The 22,171-nt window shown below is 44.2% G+C and overlaps 1 protein-coding gene across 1 annotated transcript in view; it reads right to left on the bottom strand.

Moving 5' to 3' along the window:
- The window catches only part of LOC146357381 (cytosolic phospholipase A2 beta-like), a 55,494-nt gene extending 46,279 nt beyond the window's left edge, over positions 1-9,215 (bottom strand). The window contains exons 1-7 of the mRNA XM_084846791.1: positions 9,165-9,215; positions 7,427-7,499; positions 5,254-5,390; positions 3,744-3,875; positions 2,642-2,697; positions 714-756; positions 69-132 (exon numbers count right to left, since the gene is read on the bottom strand). Coding sequence (XP_084702917.1) covers positions 69-132; positions 714-756; positions 2,642-2,697; positions 3,744-3,875; positions 5,254-5,390; positions 7,427-7,499; positions 9,165-9,215 — 556 coding nt within the window. The remainder of the gene's footprint in view (positions 1-68; positions 133-713; positions 757-2,641; positions 2,698-3,743; positions 3,876-5,253; positions 5,391-7,426; positions 7,500-9,164) is intronic.
- Positions 9,216-22,171: the final 12,956 nt, after the last annotated feature.

Raw genomic sequence — 22,171 nt, 5'->3', positions numbered from 1 at the left:
AAACAGTATGCAGGTAAAAACAGGCTAGTAACACTTTAGCTGGCTATATGTCAAAGAGAAAGACTAACCTTTCAAAAGCTTCTCATTCTCCTCCTTGTTCACCTTTACATCCAAGATGGAAAGCTCACGAGCCTTTGAAAACAAAAAGTTCAGTAATGCAAGCCACTGCACATCTGGATGTTCAAAAGAAAATACTAGGCCAGTTCACATGACCAAACAGCCCACCATGGGTTATTTAAGCAACAATGGGCTGCAGCATGGGCGGGCAGCCATTCTGAATATTCAAGCTGTTACCACAGCTTGTTGTGTCATCCAAACCCAGAGGGGGTGGGTTCTGCAAGGGTTAAAGAACCCTTGCATAACCCATGGCCTGGGGTTATGTGAGGGTTGTTTAACCCTCGCACAACTTACCTCCGCCAAGTTCAGATGACATGATAAGTTGCAGTCATGGCTTGAATATTCAAGACACCTGGCATGCACTGGCACACACCACACCTAGCTGTTGCTTATTTAAGCCACAGTGATCGTCCAAACTAGGTCACTAAGTATTTCTACAGCCAAAGCAACCATGACAGTTATTTAATGGCACTTTCTTTCTTTCTCCTCATACTACATGGAATCCCAGAGCATTGTCTTTCCTATGGAGAAGCACCCACAACAAGATAGAATATAGAATAATAATCGCAATAAACTCAAATGCAAAGAAATCTCACCACTAAGACACCATTGGAAACAAGTTGCTCAGGAGTTCCTGAACTGAAAGGCAAAGAAAAAAGGAAAAACCCAGATAAGACTGAGCCTGGCAGAGTAATTGATATTGTATAAATAAGGTTTTGGAAGTGACTGATCAAAAATAATTGGTTCTCTAAGTTCTTAAAATATATTATTTCAGTTATTAACATAAATATATCACATGGGAATGCAAATGTATGAGCAGCTGAGAATTCTGCTCTATAAACCAGAAGTGGAGTAGAGTTAGGCAAATCACAATGGTTTTCATGTGCTATCATATGGAGTCGCAAGAAAAAAACTTTTTGAAATTTTTTATTCATTCACTAATTTATATCCTTCTCTTTTCACATGGTGAATTCAAAGTGGCTCACATACTAAAAGATAAGACAAGACATAAAAGAAGACCAATATAAAATGTAAAATAATAAATACCAACAACATTAATCACAAAGGTACAGCACTATGATAACAAACCCAAGGGAACTCATCAAAAAGCCTTCTCGAACTGCCATGTTTTGGTCAAATGCCTAAAAGGAAAAAATATCAGGATCTGATGAACCTCCCTTGGGAGGGGGAATTTGTCTACAAAGTGGGTCCCACTCCTAAAAAGGCCCTGGTTAGTTAAAAATGCTGCCATTGGTCCATTTGAAATGATATCCTGAGATTATCAAAAAACTAATGTCTTCTGCTGGCCAAATATGACCAAAACCTAACCAAATGGAAAGGTTCCCAGCTTACCTGAGAGCCCAGTTAGTGTTGATACAGAGAGCAGAGGCAGGTTGGCAAATCCCACAGCCACCTATGGCAGACTGCCAGAACCATGATTGGCTGGCTCGGGCCTATTCCCAGGAGGGCCAAATCACAAGACAGCTTGCTTCTCTGGAGGGGTGGGGCCTCTGGTACACTCATGGGCTATAAATAGAAGCTCAAGCCACTGCAGCAGTGCTCACACAACTTCCCCACCCACACCAGGATATGGCTACAGATGGAGTTAGCCACCAGTTGACAGGGCTGCAAAGGAATTTTCCCTGCAGAAACAATTGGAGCAGCAGTGCAGGGGTTTCATCTTCCTATAGCTAAATTAGTTTTAGGGTCAACACATCCCAAGAAAAGGGTCATTAATTATCTTCATTTGGCATATTGTTCATCCTTGTTGTTTTCAAGGCACAATTTTGGGGGCAGTTGTGGCATTGGGCTGGATCCATTTTAAGGGGAAGTGGTTTGGGGCTCCCCACTTCATATGGGGGTTTTTCTTTAAGGGATCTGGGGGGTGACTTCAAGACCCAACCAAGCTGCACCCAGAGTCCAGGAAGGGTCACATGAACAGTTTACACTTGATGGACCCAAGACTGCTGCCTCCCCTCAATACGCACCTGGCACATGGGCTGGGTGGGTATATCAGGCAATAGGTGGGTTGACAGAAACTGGATGCAAACCCCATGCCCTGCTAAATCTATTCAGTTGTAAATAAACATTTTGGCCATTTTTATCCCAGTTGAGGTCTGTAGGCCTGTTATTGCTCTTCCCCTGCTTTATCCTCTGTGCGCAAGCTCCATGCTACCTGCACAAATGCAAATGTGGGGATGATCATGCACCTTTCCTAGCTTTGCTAAATTATTGTAAATTATTATTATTGGATCTGAGAACAATAATAAAGAAATCTAGCTCATTATACACAGCATAATGTATGATTATTTATTGCCCAAAGATGCTGATCCAAACAAAGCTACCTGTCCAGGTGCAGGCAAAACAGGAAACAAAATGTTTTAAAAGGAATATTAAAATTCAGAGATTAGCAGCAATACAGAAACTTCTATTACCCACTGGATAGGAAAAGAAAAACAGGAATTCCCAAGAACAATTATTTATTATTCTTTTCTTACCAGCTTGCATCTAACAAATTGCTTACCTTACTGCCAACTTGAATTCCACTTCCAGAAATTCATAATGATGAGAGTCTTCATTCTGATAATGTAAAAACAATTTACTAAATGCTCCTGTGTCTACTCCATGCAGAAAAGTCAGTGAACAATGGCATAATTGACAAATACATTCCACTGAGCTGCCAGCCCTTCAGTCCTGGCACAGTCTAAGCATACCTGGAGCCCATTCTAGGCAACAGCCAAATAGGTTGCTGTAGCTGGTCAGTGCTGGTGCCAGCCCTTCCTGCCAGAGCTGTAAGACCAGTCACAACAAGCAGCGCTTGCAATTATTCCTCAGCCACTGGTTTGTATAGTATATGGATCAAATATGCCTGGGTTTTGCTAGAGTTCAGCTAGCTCTCTGTGCTGCCATTTAAAGGGGTTGCATCAGTGCAATGTAGCCAAGTTGTAGACTGTAGGCTCAGACTGCAGACCAAGTCATTTCTGCTTGGACATTAGGACCAAACTAGTGTGATACAGGGGATTTATAAACAGATGTCCCGACATCTTTTCCAATATATCAAAGTATTTGTGTGAGGTTTCTAAGCTGATGGTGGAAACCGTGCTGGGAGAGAGGGTCTCTGCCTCACACCATTTTCCTAATCTAACCCCACCCCCCTCTCCAAAGCTACTATTAGTCCTGCTGAAGAAAAAATACAAGCACCATGCAGATACCTGTATTGTCTCCACCCACCTCACTTAGAGGGCATACAGCAGCTATGTGGGAGGAATTTAATCTGGGAAAATAGGACAGGGAAAAGGACCTTTCCCATGCTCGCAACGAAATTAGAAACTCCCCACAGCTGCTCTGAAGAAAAAGAAATCTTATCACTTAACTTCTGGGAAATCCATTGCATATAGTTTGGCCCTAAGTTTATAGATGGGCAAAATTACATTGAAAAATGTTGCTAATGTCACCTAAACTCTTTTGGGTTCCCTCAACATTTCTGAGATTGCCTGAAAAGGAATCTAGGAGTATCTGGAAACCCCCAAGAAAAAATTCACCAGTCAAATCATACATGTTTCACCTGAAAAGAAGCCTCAGATTTGCTTCAGATTTTGCTTTAGATGAAATTTTACTGGCCTCACCTCTGGTTTTAAGGAGAATATCTTAAGGACCGTATCCCCAGGCTGGACTGTTGCCAAGTCAAAACGAACAATAAATTGTATGTCATCTTCAGTGACTGGATCAGCATCACAGACCTCAAACTCTAAGATATTCTGGGAACAGAAGAGAAGGAATGTCAAAATTGTATATTCCTTTTAACTGAGATGGCAATCTGGCCATTTTTGCTGTGATCCACAGTCTTTCAAATCAGTGGAATTCTTGCCAGCAATCTTATCTCTTTTGCAAAACTTACAGAAGGGCATAGTGAAGCATCAACTTTCTCCATCTCTTTGTAATTTCTTCCTTGCCCTCACCTCTAATTTATACTCTTTCCCCTGTTCTTCAAGTGATTTTCATTTGTTTTTCTCATTACCACCACTCTCTTATCAGTCACTTCACCACCACCACTTTCTACATTGCCTTATGTATTGCCAATTTTTTCAGCCCATTCAACTCTGATAAACTTTAGCAGCATCTGGATTTCTGCCTTTTCTCCCTCAACTTTCTGTTATTTGCTCTTCCTTGAAATACACTGAATCCATCACTTCTGCTCAGATGTAAATCTGTGTAAATTTGGTCACCCTAGTGGAGGACTTGCACCAGGAAATGGACAGGAGGAGTACTACCCTGTTGATTCTCCTGGCTCTCTCAGCAGCTTTTGATACTATTGACCATGGTACACTTCTGGGCCACCTGCCTAGGGTGGGAATATGTGACACCACCCTTCAGTGGTTCTGTTTCTACCTGGAAAGCCAGACCCAGAAGGTGGTGCAGCAACAATTACATTTTTGATACCATAAAACGTAATTCTAAGAAACAAAACATGGCAAAATATAATATAACATGAAATATTCTAGGATCCCATATAAATACAATCGCCCTGATCTAACTATTCTTCTACCACTTGCAGGGTGGCTGGTGAGCATGTGGGAAAGCTGGTCCACACACAAACCCATATGGATCCTGCTACATGCAGGAAACAGGGCAGATCCATTGATCTGTTCTTCTGAGGGATAAGGAAAGTGCATCCACTTAACTACACCATCTCCAAAAGTGTGAAAAATGGGCACAAGTTGGGGCCAAACTAGACATGATAAACATATATTTGCATTTGCAGGTTTAAAAAATGCAAATAATATCAGTGGGGGCAACGGGAGCTGGTAGTTATCAGAGGGGCCAGCAGGTATGGAGGGGGAAATTAACCATGTCTTCCTCTGCTGCAGTCCTGAGAAAAACCCTCCTCTGAAGGTGCCATTTGCATTGGGAGGAGATCCCCCACTGGAGGCAAGACCCTCTACATTGGTTGGGATCCCAGTAATTATCAGCCCTCCTTGAAGCTGATGCCTTTTGCACTTTGTAAGCCTTCATATTCAATGCATCTCATCTGTTTACTGTTTTATTAAGAACCATTTTTGCAAGCATGTTTTACAGCTTTATCTGCTCCGCCGGCTTGCCAAAGAAGCGGATGAAATCCTGAGTATCTTACTTTACCTTGATCTCAGTTTGGATTCTAAAGTAGAACATCTCATCCCAGACTGGGTTATTAGAGTCCTTGATAATTTGGGTTCTGAATTTCTTGTGTGATGCTGTTGGCAGATACAAGGTCACATAGCAATCAGACGGAGACACTGCAGGGGGAAAAGTGCTTATTAATATTTCTATCAAATATTCAACCTATCTTAAGCCTTAGATTCAAACATGGGGATGCCAGATGACTTTGTATCAGACAGGGTGGCATCTGCTTCTGAAGATATGTTCGCAGTGAAGGCCTGTGCTAGAATATGTCTATAGCATAAGGCACTAAAGATTTGGTGACAGTGATGAAACCTCTGGCATTAATTTGACGAGCTAACGTGATGCCTTAAAACATTCACCCATGTTCTAACTGCTGGGAAAACTAAGTAGAAACATCGAATATTCACAGACCATTTTCTGTGGCAGAACTGAGTCAGTTTGGCTGGGGACGAAGCATCAAATGGGCTCTAGGAATAGAAGGAGCTTTGTGGACAAGGAAGAGAGACTGAAATGTTCACTTGAACGAAATTCCGGGAGGTGGGGATGCCAAGGGGCAGAGATTCCAGTAGCAGAGAGGCTGAAGAAGTCAGCACAGGAGATGTACTGAGAAACAGAAATACATGAGAAGAGTAGATGGAAGAAGCTGAGGCCAAAGGAAAGAAAAGGAGACAGGAAGCCCAATGTTAAAGCAGCTGCAGAAAAGACTTAGAGGGCCTAAGGGCAGTAGAAGCCAGATGCTGTTGCAAGGCAATGTTATATTCTGTATGTGGCCTAAGTATTCAATAGCCTAACCTGGAATTTATAATAATTTATTTTGCTGTGAACAGCTTTGGCTTATCTCTTAAATTTGAAAACTTGTACCACTTCAGAACAACAAGTTAGTCCTATAAACTATTTCATTTCACATTTTCCAGGTTTCTCTTTGTATGGTGTCATCAATAAAACTATGTCGGATTAGATGGTCTTTCCATTCCTTTCAACTATATGATTCTATGAACTACTGACCTACTCCAGAAGACAATCAGGCTGATTGCAGCCATTTCTAATAGTCAAAGCAGGCAGAATTTTTACATAAACAAAATTACCTGAATACCGGATGGGAATTCCTGTCTATGACTAATGTTTGAAAGGAACCTGTGACAGGAGCGGAGTGATATACTGTTACACTTATACTAATGCTGAAAATGGAGCAAAGCTCCTGCTTTGTCAAGGCTGCTGTGGTGTCTGAGGAGGTCCAGTGGTGGGCCCTTCTGTGGAATCTTAAATGGCCAGAATATTTCTCCTTTCTTCTATGCTGAGGGACTGCCCCATTTGCCAGGCATGGTGCTCAGTCTATGGGCAGAACTAGATGTTAAAAGAGAATTGCAGCTAAGGGATCTTCCAGGGGTGCTTCCAGATGAGGTTTTATTGTGCACTCGCCCTGCCTCGTTCACAGAATTTACAGGAGGCCCAGATGAGGTCATCTTCCACAGTGTTCTCTCCTCACTTTTTCTGTCTTTTTCCTTTCCACCAAAAATACATTAAGAAGAAAAGGACAGAAAAACTACACAATGTCTTTTGATTGGTAATGCCAGGTGGGATCTCCAACACTGAAACATGCACTCAGTTTGTACGCTTGTAAGGACTGTGCAGATTGTCTAAGCACACACACAAGTCACGGCCTGCCACTGTGATCCTGCCCCACTCTACCATGTGCATTCATTGTATTCACTACGATCATCTGAAGACATTGGAGGAACCAGAGTCCCCTTCACATGCACAGCAGTGGGGGAACCACATCCTCATGGAACAATTGAACATTGCAACCACATGGCTGGAACCAATTGCCAGTTTTTCCTTCCCCCAACCCAATCGTCACCACATTGTGTGAGTGAGGTCAACACTCCCTAATTCTTTCTCACCTCTTCCTCATAATGTTTAGTAGAACACAATACATGACTTCATCACACTTGCTACTTCCCTGCCCCAAGCAGCAGCAAGCGTCTATGATGTAAGGCAGGATGGGAAAATACACAGCACAGTTATACTAGATATTGCAAGGCAGAGGAAAGGACATGAAGCAGCAGTTCTTCCCATCTAACCATTTTATCTGTGGCTGCTCAAGCTTATTTTGAGCCCAGTGGGACAATGAAAGATATACACAACTTACATGCATCTTTGGAGGTGATGATATTGGCTCTTATAATTCTGACAGACAGCAGGGAAATGGGAAACTGTTGGTTCTGCAATGGAAGCAAAGCAAATGAAGTTCATATGAGCTAGCCCAGGGATTCCAGCAAGCTGCTGTTGCTGTAGAACTTGCGGACAAAGGAAGTCCCAGAAAAAAAGTCCATGTCAGCCCATGTAAGGAGCTGAGCTTAATCCTGCAAGGAATCCAGAAGCAGAAGCCCCAACAGAGCACCACAACTGAAAATGTCCTCTTCCTGGTTGCCACTGGACACATCACATGCGGCAGGGTCACTCAGAGGAGAACATGAGTGGGTGACCACAGTGCTGGTGTGGGAGCAGGCATTCCCAAGCTGTGCTGGGCTTTATTGGTAAGCACTAGCATCTTGAATTGTCTCCATCTCTAGTCTGGAGATTCTACCTAATCTGTTAGTTACAAAATCCAGCAGCGCATGGCAGATATGCTGCCAGGATTTACAATATTTTGCTACTGGGCGGTATAGAAATAAAATAAATAAAATAAGCATTTTGCCCATAATCTTCCTTGTTCCCACCCAGGTTGTAAAATATGGCAGGGATAGAGCCTCTGCCAGGATTAGCAACCTTTTGCCTGCACACTCTTCTGATCCAGAAGGCTGCAAAACAGGGCTGCGACACTGGGCAGGCAAAGAGGTCCTGCTGGAATTTGCCGCTTTTCCTCTACACTTTCACTTTCATCCAAGCATTCTAAACTCTTTCAGGGACACACATCCGGGGAGAAATTTCAACCTTGCACTTGTATGTCTGGATCAGGAGCTGACTTACCAATAACATGCGCACTAGGCTGGGGAAGGCTGGTCTAGGCAGGCAGGTGCAAACTCTGGCAAGTCATCATCATCTGCTGCCAGATTGTGTAAACCATAGAACTGAGGAGGGCAGAGGCAAAAGTAATCATCTCAGGGAGGCAGTCTGCCCCAGACCAACCCAAGGAAGGGTTGGAGAGAGGGGTTGCAAATTTGCAACCCCTGCACCAAGCCAGAGCAGGAGAGGTTGTAAAGTCTGGCAGGATGTTTTTCTCTTCCAGATTTTGCAATCCCTGAACAAGGCAATTATATGGTGATTAACAGGTGTCTTATAAATAATATCAGACCATATTATTACTTCTTCTTCTCTCTCTCTCTTACACACACAATTCTCAGAATTGCGAACATTATTTAGCATGCTGTAGGTACCTGTTTATGAATGCCAGAGACTGCAGCAGATTAACAGTAACTCTTTTATCATCTAAACAGTGGTGAGGAACCTTCAGCCATCCAGACAATGTTGGACAAAAATTCCCATCATCCCTGACAATTGGCTATGCTGCCTGGAACTGATGGGATTTGCAGTCCAACAACATCTGGAGGGCCACAGGTTTCTCAGACAAGGGGGGTTTCCCCACAACAACGGAAGGAGAAGTGAATGGAGGATTACCTGGATTTTCCTAGGAATCGTCTTTGGTGCACTTTGGTCATTCATGTATGGCCCACTCCATACATGAGTGAGTGCACCGTACTAGCATAAGTCACTTCACAGAGCATACTTTGAGGGGGGGGGTGAACATCATCTGACTGGCAGGGGCTGCTCAACCAATAAGAGAGACTCCCCCCCCCCCTATAAAATGCTGGGAGGTTTCCTCCTGTGTCTTAACAAAAGCATTCTCCTTCTCTCCATGTCCCCCCCCCCACTAATTACTTCCTTACAGCACAAAACATCACAGACTCAGCTGTAGGTCCTTCTCCTGTAGCAGCCATATCGGGGGTCAGACTAAGTACCCTCATGCAGTCTCATGCTTCATGTTCTTGCTGAGCTCTTTCTCCCTTGAATATATTGTTGTAAGCTGATGAGACACAGGAATTCCTTGTCTTGTCAAAGGTCATACAATTGTATATCTTGTTCTCTGCTGTTCTCTTCTGTTCTCTCCTTATCATGGCTACCCTATAACCCAGTTCTTGTATTATAAACAATGGTGCTAAGAGAAGAAATGTTGAGGACTGCAACCCCACGCGGGAGAGAGAGGAGGAGCCGTTTCATATGTGTCACAATGTATATAAAAACAATGTGCTAATGTAAATCGGGGCTTCTGGCTCTTTGGAAATGATTCCAGCCTTAAGCCCGCGCGTTAAATAAAGAATCTCTTTTTCCTTCACTCCGTTGTCTCTCTGACTCTGGGTTCTGCAACATAAATGGTGCCGTGACTCGGATGTGGCAGGCTCTGAGCCAGACAGGTGGCAGTTGCCTGCTCTTGATCGCCGCACCGGGAAGACGAGCTCGGCGCATGCCTCCCTTTCTTGGCGCCACCAACCTTTTTGTCGAGTAAATGGGAGAAAGCCTGCACCGGGATCGCCCAAATGGCAGCGAGCAGCAAGAGAACCTTGGGAAGCGGAGGAAGGAACTTGAGCCCTGCCTGTATCGCAGCTGCAATTGAGTTGAAACCCCCATTGGAAGCCTTCAGGAGAAAGGCAAGTATATGGGAAAAAGAGGGCCCCGCCTTATGAAGAAGGTCAGTGTTGGTGGTATACGTATACAAAAAGAACCTACTCCTTGCGGGTAGAAGGGGGGCCTGATCACACCCCCGAGTGGGCGCCAGTACCCAGTACGCCAGTACTCAGTAGGAAGCTGAGGAAGCTGGGGAAGCCGCTTTCTGCTCTGGTAAAAAGTGGGAAAAGTGGGTGGCAGGGACATATGGATGCAGTGGAGAGATTGATGATTGTGTAAGTGGCTACTGCGGTTTCTGACACATACCGTTGACCATCCGGGTGCCCAGGCCAGTAGCAAAGTGCGTGGTGTGTAAAATCCTCTTGTATCGGCCAGTGAGACCCCTTACTCACTGACCAATTCCCATTCCCTAATTGTGTCTGTCTTCAATTTAGGAGGGAGGCTATGGGTGGTGGGGGAAGCAAACCTTGCGCCTCCTTGGGATGTATGCTAGCATATTTTAAGAAAGGTTTTAGTGGAGATTATGGGGACCCCCCCATGAATCCTCAACGGTTGCAGACTTTGTATGAAATAGAGTGGCCGTCTTTTGCTGTAGGATGGCCTACTAAAGGCTCTTTAGAGCCCAGCAAAATCAGCCATGTATATGCCATTGTGGTTGGGAGACGTGGGCACCCCGACCAATTTCCCTACATAAACTCGTGAGATTCCATAGTCCGCGCTTCTCCTCCATGGCTAAAGAAATGCCTAGAATCCCAGGCAAAAGTTTTGGTGCTCAGAAAAGAAAAATTGGCCAAGAAATTACAACCAGTGTTAGAAGCCTCGTGTAAAGATCTGCAGAGCTAACGGCGTTTCCACCTGCTTATGCCCTGCTTCCACCACGGACACATGTTACTGTGAGACTGCCCCGTCGAGATCCAGATCCTGTGGCTCCTGAGCCCCTGCCATCCCCCCTACAGAGGCATTGCCCCTCGCTTTGACTTAGAACTGTCGCCATCAGTTTCAAGCCCCACTGGCAGTAATTCGCCGATTTCAGCTACGGTCCTCAACTCCCAGATATTGTCTGCCGAGACTTTCATCTCTACGGGATCGGGAGGTTCCCCTCTTACACCTCAATCAGCATTAATAAAAGAAACTGAAGAATTGAAGTGTTGGGCAGAAGATTTAATAAAATCGACAGTGACCCTTAAAAAGATGTGTTCTCACAAAAAAGAGGAGGCAAGCTCGTCTACTGCTCAAGACTTGCACCCCCTTGAGATGTATGTCAAACAAAGAAGGAAAAAGGTTTTTTTTTTAAAGATTCAGAATAGAGAGAGAAAACAGCAAAAAGCTCAAGGTCGAGCTGAGAGGAAAAAAAGAACAAGATCTGAGGCTGTTAATTAGAAAAATGTTGCAGGACAGTCTGGCTTTTAACAAAGCGTGGGAGTGTGAGAGTGTAAGGCCGAAGAAGTAGCTGTTAGCCGGGCAGGAAAACTGCCCACAACATTCTGAGTTGTGCAACATCATCACCTCGCCTAATTGAGATGAAATCCCTAAGAAATGGAAACTGAAAATGAAGACCCAGAAGATGAAGGCAAAATAGAAAATAAAGGTGAAGAATCAGCCCCCAGAGCACAAGCTAGACCCCTCTTCGAGTGAAAAGTGTGCGATAAGACTGTCCCAAAGCAGAATGAAGCGGAAAGACCATGATGAAGATCTCTGTCAAGGTAGCCGTGTTTAGCTTTGACCTGTGTTAGAATTGCATAAAGCCTGTAGCTACTGACCATCAGCTGGCTATATGATTTCTGAAGAGCGTAACCATTAAGCTTTTGCCGTGGGATTCCCTGCAATGAAGAAATCTCACTGATTTGAGTGTCCAGTGTTACACTGCCTAAGTGTGTGTGCTGAAGAGACCGAGAAACCAGACAGCATGTTCCTGGCCAAGCCAAAATCACGCTACTACCATGCTCCTGAAAGCTGCAATAAACTGTGTAAGCTGGGAGACCCAACCTGATTGAGAAGAAAAGAAGATATTGGAGCAACTGTCTTAAAAAACAATGAGATCTGTGTAGCTGGCTGGCTGACGCTGTCAGTGATGTTACAACTTTAAATTAAGACTGTTTTCCTGTTTGAGACCCCAGCGAAGAAAGCTGACCCGAGTTATTTGTTGCCCATGCCAAAGCAAGAATTTGGGTGCCCTGTACCTCATCGTGTCCTGTTTTGAGCTTGGGATTTACAAATACAAACAAACTGAGAAGCTTGCCTTTGAAGTCCTGCAAATCACCCCACCGCCTCCCCGAAGATTAATGGCTGCCTGAAAAATGCAAGTATAAGGCGATGCCCATCACCCCCCAGCGTCCTGAGTTTCAGCACTCAGTGTTTCAGTGCTTTCGTCTACCAGGTTAGAAGAAAAAAAAAAGAGTAAGTTTTTAAAATGTCTGTGAGAACCTGACAGAAATAAAATAAAATTTACAGAGAGTTTCCCAAGTTAAAGCGTCACGGCTAGAGAGCTGAGCTGTGCCGCTCTGTTTAGACAGAGGCCTTGCTAAAAAGTTAAAGGCCCTTGTCTGTCAGAAGGGGTGTAGGGCCACACTTTCCCTTTTTAAACTGATGCAAAAGTGGAGAGCCTTTGCTGGAAACATCTCATCTTCATTGCCCAGAGCCTTCTCTGTTTGCCTCCATCATTGTCTGGGCTTTTTAAAGACACTCTGCACATGGACTAAAATTTTAAATTGTCAAAGACTTGCCATGGACAGTGCTATGAAGCTTTTGATAAACTTGAACTCTCATCGCTGTGGACCGTGTGTCTGTGTTTGTAGTCAGCTCAGTGTACAACAGGCTGAGTTTGATCTATGACTTTTAGATTTCCTTCTGCCAGAACTCATGCAGCATAGAGTTGCCGAGGCAAAAATGGTGACCTAGAACTCTTTGCGTGTGTGGGTATGCCCGTCCCTTGATTTTAATGGGCCCTGAGCTTTCAGCCAGAAGAGCAGTATAATTGCTGGATCTGCTCCATCATGCCTTACCATGCAAAAAGTGTTTTCCATTCATTGTGTTAAATTGCAGAAAAAGTTTGTTGTGTATATTTTATGATTTCTTAAATATCATAAAATATATGTGATATTTGCAGATTAGTGTTAGTTGCAACTCCAAATAATACTAAGTGTGGTTCCCAATAGATGACAAGGAGAAAAGACAAAGTCAAGTAGAGAAAGATGCCTGTGTGCTGTAAGTTACCCAATAAAGTCTCCTTGTAAGTAACCCCCCCCCCCCCGCTGGAATCCCAAAACACAAGTGGGGCTAGAGCGCCTCACCCAGTATCAAACCCTTCTGTTAAAAGCCGTAAACGCAGGTATGAAGAAGTCAATTAATATGACCAAAGTGTCTAAAGTGCTGCAAGGTGCCACCGAGGCCCCAGAGCGTACTTGGAGCGTCTTTCAAATGCCTATCGCCAGTATACCCCCCTCGACCCAGAGGCCCAAGAGGACGGGGACGAAAGAAAAAAAAAAGAAGACCCAGCAGAGGCAGAAGATTCTTAAAAAAAGAACCAGTGTGCCCAGACACAAGATGGACATTAGTGGCATGAATGCCCAAATAAAATAAATCAAATACAAAAGAGAAAACCAAAGGGGCCAGAATGGGCGAAGAGGGAGACAGCTTGAGAGGGGCTGTGACATTAACTGTAAGGGGCCGTGACATTGACTTCATAATTGACACTGCAGCGGCATCAAAAGCAAGCAAACGTTAGCTTTAAACAAGAAGTCCAAACACTGAGCGAAGTTCTTCAAGCCCAGCGTCGCTTTGTCTTAAAAAATAAGCCATTCCCATCACAGAAGTTCATCCTTTCCAACCAAGAGTTAAAGTATGAGTTAAAGAGGGAAAAATAACCCTTTGACTTCCAGATGGAGAAGACTGAAAACTGTCATACTTTCCACCCCCGCAGCTATGAAAGCAGCTAGAGTTAAATCCTGGATACATTGGACACGAGTCAAGAGAGCGAGAGGGGGAGAGTAGACTGTAAACAGAAATCCTGAAAATCCTTTAAAAATCATTCTGAAAAAGCAGTAAGAAGACTCAGGCTAGACCTTACTGTGGACACACCGGGAGACTGTCCCCCTGCATACGGTCAGACCTGCAACTGGAGAATTGAAGAAGGGGACTAGACCCTACTGCAGCTTGCCAGGTGAATAGCTGCCCAGCGTACGGTCAGATCCCCAAAAAAGATCAAACATGCGTGTTGTAGTGTTAGTAGTGTTGCATTGTGTTTCCTTAATAAGGTGCAAAAAGGGGGGTCTGCCCAGGAAGGAGAAGTCTGTCCCAGTGATTTGCTGATAATTACTGGCTTCACCTGGCTAACATCACGAGAGTAAAACATTTTTGTTTGCCAAGAGATATACCTGTAAACAGGCTTATTAGCTCTTGCCTAATACCTGTCTGTAGACATCCTAGGAAAATTCAAAAAGATACCATGTTAAGAGTTTATGGTGTAAGTTTAACTTATTCCCAAAATGCTAATTGGGGCGTGGTTGCAAAGATCCTACCCCCTACAAAGTTCACTCTACGCACCCCCATCATTGCTGAAACAAATGCTACGTGTGCACGAATGCTTAATTGTCAAAAATTTTCCAGAAAATATAAAGCTATCCCTGGCCCCCTTCCACTGTAATAAAATTCAAAACATATCTTTTAATGATGCCCACATACTTTTGCCTCATGGATGGTTTTAGACATGTAGTTCCCGCACTTGGTCATTCATTCCTGCCGACTTGTCTAATAACCACCCATGTTGCCTCAGCCGCCAATTGAACTGGTGCCAATTCTTCCCCTGTGGCCTGAGAAAATCCGTCGACGGCAGCCTCGAGCACTCCAACTAACTAAAAATTGTAATAGTCACGTGCAGTTATATTCTGACTCAGAAAAATTGGCCTTAGCAATGTCACTGGTTGGGGTTCCAGGTTTAGCCTTGGCTAATGGTCTAGAGATCAACCGGTTAGCTTGCAGCTTAGCCAAAAGCATAAATGCCACCTCACGAGCATTGTCATTGTTAAATAAAGAGTTGCGTGATCTAAGAGGTGCAGTTCTAGAAAATAGAGCTAGTATAGATTACCTCTTCCTTCTTCATCATTTAAGTTGTAAGACATACCAAAAGCTCTGTTGTTTTAACTTAACTGATAATGGCAATGCTGTAGATGAACAGATCAACAAGCTGCACAATATAGTAGCTAACAAAACAATAAGACAAAACAATTAGCTCAATTAGTTAACCCCTTGGTTTCCGGATCTTAGCTAGCTTGAAGCATTGTTCATCCTAATTCTACCAGTGTTGTTCATAAAAGTTCTGTTATGTCTCTGCGTTCCTTTTCTTATGCGCTGTTTAACCAATCTGTTTTATGTCTCAGCTAGTAAAACTGCTGCCCTCTACGCTCTAATAGCCCAACAAGAGGCTAAGTAATATGTAATATGTATGTCACAAAAAGCGTTGTATGGTTATCAGAAAGGCTATAATTGTAATGAAATTATGCATTTAAGGGGGGAATGTAGCAGCCATATTGGGGGTCAGACTAAGTAGCCTCATGCAGTCTCATGCTTCATGTTCTTGCTGAGCTCTTTCTCCCTTGAATATATTGTTGTAAGCTGACGAGACACAAGAATTCCTTGTCTTGTCAAAGGTCATACAATTGTATATCTTGTTCTCTGCTGTTCTCTCCTTATCATGGCTACCCTATAACCCAGTTCTTGTATTATAAACAATGGTGCTAGGAGAAGAAATGTTGAGGACTGCAACCCCACGCGGGAAGGGGAGGAGGAGCCGTTTCATATGTGTCACAATGTCTATAAAAACAATGTGCTGATGTATTTCGGGGCTTCTGGCTCTTTGGAAATGATTCCAGCCTTAAGCCCGCGCGTTAAATAAAGAATCTCTTTTTCCTTCACTCTGTGGTCTCTCTGACTCTGGGTTCTGCAACACTCCCTCCATTAAAGCTCCTGATGCTGAAATCCAGGAAGCTCCACATTAACTACTCCTTTGCAGCTGGAGAAGCACTTCAGAGCCTTTAAGAGACTTAACCCGATAAATACTTGAAGCACCCTGGCTCCAACCAACTGGTTCCAACTTTTTCTAATCCCTTTTCTCCTTTCCCCTAAAGCTCCCGATGCTGCAAAGGAGCAAAGCTACGAATTAATTACTTCCAAAAAGAAAGGAAGTAAACATCAAAGACAAGCCTCACTGAATACAATGGGAGTAATTTCTGAGGACACACACACGTTTGTGGTGGGAAACACAGGGATGGGAAAGCAGCCCCTTTTCTAAACTGATGCTGCACATGATCGAAGGTGCAAATTAGTTACTTCTGAACCGCAATAAACCAAACAACAGTGAATTGCAGCTTCAAGATAGCGCTTTATAGCCTGTAGGGAAGTAATGCTTTAAAATGTGCTATTTCGATTGAGGAAGCCTCTACAAATTCTGAAGTGCACATTCAGGGGACAAGCCTCATTGACCATAATGGGATTTACTTCTGAGCAGACACTAATTGGTTTGTGCTGGAAACACAGGATGGGAAATACAGGGAAAGAAAAAAACCCTCGACTGGGGTCATGGCGAATGGCAGGGCTAGCATACCCGAGGTAAATGCAGGGGCTGGGGCACACAACAACTACAGCACGGAGAACACAACTTAAAGAAAAGAATCGGACTTAAAGTAGTCTCTGGAAATCCGTTTTTTCCATGAAAAGTTCCAGGGTGGCTGCAGGATGGCTACGATGTCATGTCCCCAAACAATCTTGAAAGGAAGCCAGCTCACAGCAATTTGACCATGGACATGCTCCCCTGGTATAAAATGACTACCATCAGTCCTAACAAAGTCACTCATGCATACCTTCGTTGTGCTTCAGTCTTTCCATGCTATAGTTTCACTTTCCATTCCATCCCTAAGGCATTGCCTCTTATTACTCTCTACTCATGATCACACTTCACTACGTTTTCATTCTTTGAATTCTAAATTATACTAAACCCAAACAAATCCTGCTAAACAACAAATCATACTGAGCTGATGAGCAGACTATTAATCGCCTCTTAGAGCACCTGGGGATTATTCTGCCCCACAGCCAATTGCTGTTTCTTTCTACATAATATTTAATCTCTGTAACATGCAATTTCCTGATCCCTCTGTCTCTGGAGGTCACTCTATGCTCAAAGATGGGGAACAAGCTTCCATAGGTGGCGGTTGAATTTGGGTATCTACTGATATGACACGCTCAGTTTCAGGGTATTGATAAGCTTTGTGTTCCCAATAACTCTTTGAGTTTTTACAGTGGCCGCACACTGCGTTGACATCTTCACTGAGCTGTCCACCACAACCCCAAGATTGCTTTCCTGGTCAGTCAACACTAGTTCAGATCCCATCAGGCTATACTTGAAGTTGGGATTTTTTGCCCCAATGTGCATCACTTTACACTTGCTTGCACTGAACCGCATTTGCCATTTAGATGCCCGTTCTCCCAGTTTGGAGAGATCCTTTTGGAGTGCTTCACAATCCCTTTTTGTTTTCACCACCCTAAATAATTTTGTGTCATTGGCAAACTTGGTCACTTCACTGCTCACTCTTAATTCCAGATCATTTATGAACAGGTTGAAAAGTATTGCTCCCAATACAGACCCCACTATTTACATCCCTCCACTGGGAGAATTTACCATTTCTTCCTACTCTCTGCTTTCTGTTCTTTAACCAGTTACCGATCCATAAGAGGACCTGTCCTCTTATTCCATGACTCCTAAGTTTGCTCAGGAGTCTTTGGAGAGGGACTTTGTCAAAAGCCTTTTGAAAGTCCAAGTAAACAATGTTTACAGGATCACCCCTGTCTACATGTTTATTGACACTCTCAAAGAACTCTAAAAGGTTAGTGAGAAAGAACTTACCTTTGCATAACCCGTGTTGATTCTTTTTTAGCAGGGCTTGTCCTTCTATAGGCTTACTAATTTTATCTTTAATAATGCCTTCAACCAATTTACCCGGAACAGACGTTAAGCTAACAGGCCTGTAATTTCCCGGATCTGCCCTGGATCCCTTTTTGAAAATTGGTGTTACATTGGCCATCTTCCAGTCCTCTGGTATAGCGGCTGATCTTAGGGCCATGTTGCATATTTTGGTTAGAAGATCAACAATTTCATATTTGAATTCTTTGAGAACTCTAGGATGGATACCATCTGGGACCGGTGATTTATTTGCTTTCAATTTATCAATGGGGTTGAGAACGTCATCTTTTGCCACTATTTGCCTCAGTTCCTCAGATTCCCTTACTGAAAACATCCGTTCAGGCACAGGTGTCTGTCCTATATCTTCTGCAGTGAAGACAGATGAAAAGAATTCATTCAGCTTCTCTTCAGTCTCCTTGTCCTCCTCCAGTACTCCTTTAACTCCACTGTCATCCTATGGTCCAACTGCCTCCCTAGCTGGTTTTATGCTTCTGATCTATTTAAAGAATTCTTTATTGTTAGCCTCAATGTTGTTAGCGATATGCTCTTCAAAATGCTTTTTTGCATCTCTTATCGTCTGCTTGCATTTCCTTTGTGCAAGCTTGTGCTCCCTTTTGTTTTCCTCACTTGGGCAAGGCTTCCATTTTCTGAAGGAAGCTCTCTTTTCTCTAATAGCTCCCTTAACACTGCTTGTTAACCATGATGATGACCTCTTGGACTTGGAGCTACCTTTCCTAAACTGTGGTATACATTTTAGATGGGCTTCTATTATTGTGGTTTTGAGTAATCTCCAAGCATTCTGAAGGGATTTAATCCTCTTGACTCCCCCTTTTAACTTCCTTTTCACCAGTTCCCTCATTTTAGAGAAGTTTCCTCTTTTGAAGTCAAATGTGATTGTGTTGGATTTCCTGGGAACTTAAATATATATTAAATCTGATAACATCTTCAGACTTAAATATATATTAAATCTGATAACATCTTCAGACAGTGCTATTGCAGCTTCAGCCACATGCACTTAAATTAATTAATGGATTTTTTAAACAAAATAACCTAGGGTGCAGATCCATAGGATATGCCACTTCGTAGGCATGCCAGGTTTCAGGTATCCAAGTTTCACCGTCTTGGAGTTATAGTACTAATGGACAGATGAACGGACAGACACTCATCCTCTTTCCTTATTATACATTAGTAAAATGTATTTGTTGCCATGAGCATTGTTATCAAAAGCCATACCAGAGCATGTGCTCCAAAGCATGACCAGATAATTTCTCAGCATCTCTTGGCACTTCGCCAGCTAAAACACCACACTTTTAGACAGCAGTACAACCCTCCCTAACCTAGGGATGTCAGAGAATTCTGCCACGGACTCCAGTGAGGCTGGATTCTTTAGAATCCAGCCCCCTGGAATCCGTGGCGGAATGGCCTCCCCCCCCACCACCCCGTGGAATCCCCCCGGGACGGAGCTTACCTGGCGATGGATGCGGCGGCTCCGGCTGGTCTCCTGGCCGCTGCCAAGCTGCTGCAGCCACAAATGGCAGCCATTGTAGTGGCCGCCATTTGCATCCTTGCAGTCAGTAGTGATAGGCTACGGAAGTATTTACATAGCCTATCACGGCAAAGAGCAGGGGCGCAAATGGCATCGCAGCTGCCATTTGTGTCCCTGCTCTTTGCCGTGATAGGCTACATAAATACTTACGTACCCTATCACGGCTGACTGCAAGGACACAAATGGCAGCTGCTACGATGGCCACCATTTGCGGCCACAGCAGCCCGGCCACAGCTGGAACTCTGGCTGTGGCCAGCCCCAGCCAGCAGCTCTGCAGAGCTGCTGCAGAGCAGAGCTGGCCGGGGAGGATTCTGGGGGAGGGACGGAGCGCCTCCCCCCCACCGCGGATTGCCCGGCTTGGAGCCAGGTAAGGCTTCCATACATCCCCACCATAACCAGATTCCTTTCAGACATCTAAATGAAGAAAAGGGGAGGGAAGAACAGGATCATGTGGCAAGCTCTGCCCCCAGCTTGCGCATGTATTCCCTTTAACATCTGAAGTAAGGCATGTACAACTGCATGCACTCCATGTGACCAGGAAGCCTGTCTTCTGACTTTCATATGAACATCTGTATACCAGGGGCACAGCCTTCCTCTAGGATCCCCCCTCCTCTCCCTCTTTCACCCACACACATTCATTTGAAGGTTTGAATGGGCTGTTATGTTTATTTATTTAATTACATTTATATCCCACCTTTTTCCTCCTCCAAGGAACCCAAGGCGGCTTACATGATTCTCCTTCTCTCCATTTTATCCTCACAACAACCTGGTAGGGTAGGCTAAGAATCAGTGACCATCCCAAAGTCTCTTAGTGAACGTCATGGTTGAGTGGGGACGAGAACCCAGATTTCCCAAGTCCCAGTAGAACACTCTAACCACTACACCACACTGGCCCTTGTGACCAGTGCCATATTTATGACCATATTTATAAGTGTCATCATGTTCTCTAAGTGTGAACACATAGTGAACTTGCCTGTCTGGACCTGTCAGCATGGTGAATCAGACACAGCCAGGTCCCAGTGCCACTGAGATTGCTTGCTAACCAGAGTTGGGAACTGAATTCCAGCCAGAACTTTGCCACGGTAACCCATAATCATCCTGACCTAGAAAGTCAGGTAATGCTGATGGGCTATGAGGGTGTGCAGAAACCCCCATGTAGTTGTGCAATTCCACTATACCACAGCGCCACCTAGTGGTTGTGTAATGGAATGTATAGAAAAGCAGAGAAAGGAAACCCCCAGAAAAAAACACGCATAAAGAAGTCTATCTTATTCCCACAAAGAATCCAGAAGCAGACCCCTCGGTAAAGTGAAGGGTTAAAAGCCTCATGTAGAAAAGCCATAGGAGACTTTAGGACTCCTTCTCTTAGCAGACCAATAGGAGTTGTAGCATTAAAGCAGCAGCCTTTTAAACTATGGGAGACATTGCCACCTTTCCTTCCACGGTCTGATAATTTTTTTCCCTCTCTCTCTACCTTTGTACTCTTACATGCCCACTTCTGGGAGCTTGCTTGCAATTAAAGTTTTACGAGGCAGGAGGAAGGGCAGGAAGAGCTCCCTGTGAAAAACTGGTTTTTCATACACCTTTGGATTGTACTGCCCCAAAGTGGAACATTTGGCTTCTGCAGCTCAGTAGCTTCAACCCAGCAAAAGATTAAATTAGCCTCCACAAAGTTATTTTCCCCCTGCTACCTTTAACTTCTCCTAAATCTCTGCAGGCAGTAGATTATGCCAAAAGGAGGGTTAGGGCCAGTGCTGGCTCCAGGTTTATGAGAGCCCTTGGGCAAGACACCCTCAATAGCCCCACTCCCTCAATGAGTCTTCCTCCTCACCACCATTTGTCACCAGCTTCTTTTGCTCTGCTTCCTTTGCATTTTTGCCACCACTGGCTTGCTTGGCATGCAGAGAGCCAGTGAGCAAGTAGGCTGTAGCATCTATCACCACCACCATTGTCTGGGTGAGAGTGAGAGGCAGGTGAACAAGCAGGTTGCGAAAGTGAAGAGGAGGAACAGTTCTAGTGGGCTCTTGTCAGTGGGCCCCTACTGGGTTATGAGCAATTGACAGGTGCCTAACCATGCCTACTTTTGGAGTTGGCCAAGGACAGCACTATGTGATGTCACGTTCCAGGTAGTACTGAGAAGGATGAGGGCAGAGTACCTCATGATGCTGCCAGCAGGCACAGGACTTTTAAATCTATTTTCCATTTTAAAAAAAGCAAGAAAAAGCCCTCAGCTGCCTCACCTCATGAAGTTAATTAGCCCGCCCGCCCCCAAACTCCTCTGAAGGCCTACCACTTTGAAAGGAGACACTTGGCCTGGGGGATGCTCTTTCTGTCCCCCTCCATTTCCTATCATTCTTTTTTTTTTTTTTTCCCCTTCCCTCTCCTCCCCTGGTCTTTCTTTCCCTTCTTTATTCCATCCAGGGCAAGTCTTGGCAAATTCTCAAGAGGGGAGGGTAGTCAGAGAAGGCCTGAACTGTATTTCACTTCATACAAACAGACAAGAGGATTTTGTTTTCTCCTCACCCAACTCTTTGGGGAAATGGGTTCACATGGATGCAGAGGAAGGAATCTGGGGCTATTTTGTTTGCCAGTTGCCATTATTCAGCAATGGAATGACAAGCTGTAATAAAAACAGGAATTAATTTTGGGGCCAAGGAGGGAGAGATAAATGTCTACTCAGAAGTAAGTCCCATTATGTTCACTGGGGCTTACTCTGAGGAAAGTATACACAGAATTGTGGCCAAGTTTTGTGGGGCAGCCTGGTCCTCTCCAGG

This window comes from Heloderma suspectum, chromosome 1 (genome assembly GCF_057233095.1).
Source record: "Heloderma suspectum isolate Gila_16-S chromosome 1, 16-S_ref, whole genome shotgun sequence".
NCBI lineage: Eukaryota > Metazoa > Chordata > Lepidosauria > Squamata > Helodermatidae > Heloderma > Heloderma suspectum.
Note: the sequence above shows the minus strand (reverse complement) of the source record. Positions and strands in the feature narration are given on the sequence as shown.